This window comes from Monoraphidium neglectum (genome assembly GCF_000611645.1).
Source record: "Monoraphidium neglectum strain SAG 48.87 unplaced genomic scaffold scaffold02778, whole genome shotgun sequence".
NCBI classification, from domain to species: Eukaryota; Viridiplantae; Chlorophyta; class Chlorophyceae; order Sphaeropleales; family Selenastraceae; genus Monoraphidium; species Monoraphidium neglectum.
In genome coordinates this window covers 4,773-9,525 of record NW_014010850.1, presented here as the reverse complement: position 1 = coordinate 9,525, position 4,753 = coordinate 4,773, and the positions used below count along the sequence as shown (strand labels likewise).

The 4,753-nt window shown below is 67.6% G+C and overlaps 2 protein-coding genes across 2 annotated transcripts in view; one reads left to right on the top strand and one right to left on the bottom strand.

The window, feature by feature from the left end:
- Nucleotides 1–52: 52 nt before the first annotated feature.
- MNEG_11513 (hypothetical protein) lies at nucleotides 53–415 on the top strand (the record flags this gene model as incomplete). Its single annotated transcript, XM_014040017.1, has 1 exon — nucleotides 53–415. A coding segment is annotated over one exon (363 nt), but the record flags the coding sequence as incomplete, so codon positions are not given.
- Nucleotides 416–1,834: 1,419 nt separating this feature from the next.
- Nucleotides 1,835–4,753, bottom strand: part of MNEG_11512 (hypothetical protein) — a gene marked incomplete at both ends in the record, with an annotated part of 4,802 nt that continues 1,883 nt past the window's right edge. Inside the window, one exon of the mRNA XM_014040016.1 lies at nucleotides 1,835–3,150. Within this exon, the coding sequence (XP_013895470.1) occupies nucleotides 1,835–3,150 (1,316 nt within the window). The remainder of the gene's footprint in view (nucleotides 3,151–4,753) is intronic.

Genomic DNA, 4,753 nt, shown 5'->3' with positions numbered 1-4,753 from the left:
GTCCCCCACCGCCGTTTCCCCCCCTGCGCAAACCGCACCGCCCGCGCCTCAGGTCTGGGCGCGGTACCCCCACATCAAGTACGCATTTGACCTGGCGGACGGCCTCGGAAAGTCCATCCCCCGCCTCAACTACGGACTGGACATGTTCAAGAAGCCGCACGATGCCAAGGGCCTGATCGAAGCACTCACCCCCCTGAACCGGACAGCCCTGCGCAACCTGACCCGCGCGCACGAGGCGCTGCAGGCCGCGCCCGGCGCGCTGCTCAGCGGCGCGCAGATCAACCTGGGCTCGCGGGCGGCGGCGCTGACGGGCGCGGCGGCGGCGGGCGCGGCAGCGGTGCAGGCCGGCGGGAAGACGGCGCTGCCGGGCGTATTCTTGAAGTTTGTGGCGCCGTCGGCCGCGCGGCTGCCTTGAGGGCGCGCGCGCCCTGTGCGCCGCACCCTCTACGCCGCCCGGCAAGAAAGAAAGATAGAAGCATGCGAGCGGCAGGGTGGCGGCGCAAAACGGTTTCCGTAGTCGGGGTATTGGGGCTCTATCTCACAGCGCTAGAAAACACCCCTCTCGCTGCGCTCCACAGCACTTGGCCAGGAGCACCGGCGCTCCCTATTACGAACACTGCACTCATAGACGCACAGCATTCCAGCTGGCCGCACGCCCCCGCACCGATGATCGAGGTCGGCAGGACGACACGGCGGCAGGCGCACCCGGCGGCTGTCCATTATCCGAGCGCTCTCTCGTGCCGGCCATGTTGGGCGGGAGGGCAGGAGGGCACGGGTGCCCGCGGCATTCCCGAGACACCCACTCGCTACAAAGACAGCAGCAGCACCTGCAGCACCCCTGCCGCCTCGGCAGGCGCGGTTGCGAACGCAGGGCCCCCGGCCGACGCCCGTGGCCCCGTCGGCGCCGCCTGAACCCCCCTGGGGACGGCCATGGGTCTCGCACTCCCGCACTGGCTAATTCATATCAGCGCTGTCTGCAGGGGACTTCCAACAACAGGGCTCATTCCTTCAAAGAACGAGGCCGCACGTGTTTGCAGTGATCCCTCCACACACACACGAGCACACGCACGCACACGTGCGCTCATGCGCACGCACAGAGACTCGCTTCAGCGTGCAGCATTTGCGTGAGCGGGGACCCTCCCTCTGGCCCGCTCCATTCCATCCCAGGGGCAGCGTGACCAGCGCTCCGCACAACCACCATTTCATGTCGGCGCTTGACAATTGTAAATTCACTTGGTCCATCATGTTTGCAGCCGCTTGGTTTCAACACCAAGCTGCGGCGTGCTGCAAGCTTGACCTCCCACAGCTGTCTGGGTAGCGACCAGGGCAAGGGGATGGTTTCACCAGAGTGTGTATGTGTGTGTGCGCGCGCGTGTTTGTGTGTGTGTGTGTGTGTGTGTGTGTGTGTGTGTGTGTGTGTGTGTGTGTGTGTGTGTGTGTGTGTGTGTGTGTGCGCGCGTCTGTATGTGTGTGTGCGCGCGCCCGGTTGTCCGCAATTTTAAATGCACACGGTCAACCAACTTGAGCGTTTCAACCTGGAAGAAGAGGCTTTACACATGCCTCCTGCCTTGACACATCCGACCAGCAGGCTGTACATAACTCCTCGTCCCCCCGCAACAATCTTGCGGTGGTGAGTGGGGGGTGTTGGTGGGAGGGGAAGGGCCGCTGCAAGCGCAAAGGCCTGAGAAACCCTCCAGGCTCACTCAACATAGTTTGCAACCACCGCGAGACGAGACGTCCAGCGGCGACACCAACTTGAAACCCACTGCAGCAACATGAAAGCATCCCAATCGGCGTGGCCTTGGCATTCCGCGCTGCTAAAAACCAGAGGACATCAACCATCATCATCACCGCCGCCGCCGCCGCCACCGCCCTCGCCTCCATCGCCGCTGCTGTCGCTGTCGTCTTCCTCGTCTTCGCTACTGCTACTGCTACTGCTGCTACTGCTGCTGCTGCTGCTGCTACTGCTGCCGCCCAGGTCCAGGGGGTCTGGCAGCCGCAGCTGCAGCTCGCACGGCCGCTTGGGCGCCGCCAGGTCCAGGATGCGTCCCAAAACCTCAGCCGGCAGCAGCCTCAGCCCGCTGCCCGCCCCGGCCCGCGCGTGCGCGCCCAGCAGCACCGCGGCCCTCACCCGCGCCGGCGCGCGCGCCGCCGCCGCCGCGAGCCGCTGCAGCGCGTCAGGCGGCAGCACCCCTGGCGGCGCCTCGAGCTTCAGCTGCCGCAGGGAGGGCAGCGCCTCCGCCAGGCCGCGCAGGGCGCCGAGCACGTGCGCCCACAGCGGCGCGAGCGCGCGGACGCCCGTGCCCCCCTGGCGCAGCACGGCCGCGTAGCCGGCGCCGCACACGCGCAGCTCTAGTTGTCTGAGGGCGGGCTGCGAACGGAGGGCCCGCACGAGCACGGTCAGTGCCGCGGTGAGCGAGGCGGCGTGGGGCCCGTACGTTGTGCAGGGGACAGTGAGGGACAGCTCCTCCAGGTGAAGGAAGCCGCCCCGCAGCTGCCCAGCGAGCGCCGCAACTTCGGCAGCCTCCCATGTGGAGCCGTCGGCGCCGGCGCATAGGCGGCGGGGCCGTGGCGGCGGGGGAGCCGCTGGCGGGGGGACGGCCGCTGAGGCGGGGGCGGCACTGCGGGCGCCTTGCGGTGCACGCTCATGCTGCTGCAGCTGCTGCTGCGGCTGCTGCTGCTGCCGGTTGCTGGCCTGCCGCCTCGCGCCCTCCTGAGACTTGTGCTGCTGCTGCTGCTGCTGCTGCAGTAGCTGCAGCTGCTGCTGCCGCCGCTGCACCTGCGCCGACCACCGTACGTGCTCCCACGCCTGCGACAGCGCGCCAGGGGTGAACCGCTCCATCACGCGGCTGTAAGTGCCCCCCACGCCCACGTGAAACGGCGCCTCCATCAGCAGCTGCCGCCGCAGCGCTGCAAGCGCCTCCGGCACCCGCGCCACCTCCGCCGTGCGGCCGGACCCGACGGCCGCAACGCCTGCCTCGCCGCCGCCGCGGCGCGTGACGGGGGCGGCCGGGCTGGCTGCGGCTGAGTGCAAGGGGTCGCGTGACAGGTAGCGCGGGCTGGGAGCGGCGTCCTCAAACACAGACACGACGACGCGCCCCGGCCGCCCGTGCACGCGAATGCTGGCGGCGTTGCGGCGGTGCTTGATGCCTGTTGGGCCCGGTTGGGAGGGCAGCAGGGCAGAGCACTTGCTCAGCAGAGTGCTGAGGTTTTGCTGGCATGGTAGTGGATGTTTGCTGGCATTGTGGTGCTAGAGTGCTCAGGTAGTTTCGAGCACGGTTCTGTTCAAGTTCCAAGGTATTTTGCTGGCATGTGGGGGTTCTCGAGGCGCCGTGACATGAACAGAGGCGGCGATGTCACCTGTGAGTCAGGCGTCTCTAGGCATGCACCGTTGGCTGCGCCGCCCCGGCCGCTCACCTGAGACATGCTGCTGCCAGCTGACCGCACCAGGAGGCACCATACAGCCGCACATGTCGCAGCGCTGCGCTGCTGTGGATGAAGGCGGGGCCGCAGCAGGCGCAGCGGCGGCGGCAGCGGTCGAAGGTGCCCGCGGTCGAAGCCGCTCACGCTGCCTGCGCTTATTCATGTGAGATTCTCGCTGCTGCAAAACGGTGAAAGGACAGTTCGCCAGAGAGCGCTGAAAGCTGGTGTGTAGATGATCGAGGCGATGGGTGTATGTGGGTGCTTATGATACGCTGCAACGAGACAAGTCCACTGCACTGATATGCGTTGTAAAAGCCGCGTGTCGTGGCAAAGTCGCTGTGCTGCGTGTCGCGCTAAGTAAACACCCCGCTGCACTGCTGCAAGCATGCCCGCCGGCTGAGCAGCTGCCCTGCCAATGGCTGACGGCCACCCGCGGCTTGAATATGGCAGAGCCTCGCTAGCAGCCGGGCACCGCGTGCCACATGCTTGAGCATTATCACGGTGGGGGCTGCCCCTTGCCATTTACACACATTGTCCAGATGCAGGGGCGGTTGACTGTGACGTGGATGTCTGCAGCACTTCTGCAGTGCTGCATGTTCAACTTCTGATGAGCTAGCCGTACAAGGTGACCGCGTGTCACGTGTCTGGTACATGGATGTGCAGCGCCGCTCAGGAGGCGGCCGCCTGTCATCCGCCGCCGCCCCCCCACCTGCCGCGGTGCTGCTCCCATAGCTCCTGCCGCGACAGGTGGCGGCAGCGGCCCCTGAAGCGCCGGTTGCTGTCGTGCAGCACGGGCTGCCGCTCCTCCTGCTGCTGCTCCTGAAGCTGGACGGCCCCCTCCTCCTCATTCTGCCGCTGCTGCTGCTGCTGCTGCCGCTGCTGCTGCTGCTCTGGCATTGGCGCCTCCGAGCAAGCAGGCGGCGTCGAAGGGGATTCCTCGTGCAGCTGCCGCTGACGCGCCACAGCTCCTGCAGCCGCCGAGATGCTACCCGAGGACCAAGGACGCGCGAAGGCCAAAACCTGCGGCCCGTTTGCAGCGCCTGTCCCCGCCGCCGCCGCCGCCGCTGCTGCCGAGGCGCCCGCTGCTCCCTGCTCCTCCGCCTGATCCCTTTCCACACCGGCCGTCGCCGCGGGGGGCGCCGCTGCAGCGGACGTGCTGCTGGCTTGCGCGGCCCCACGCGCCGCGGTGGCCGCGGCCGCAGGAGTGGCCGTTGATGCGGCCTTCGATGCGGACATATCAGCATGGCTGCGCCCAGGAGCAGCCGCCGCGCCTGACCCAGTCTGCCGTCCAGGCGCCACCAGGCGTATGCCTACGTCACCACCACCCGCC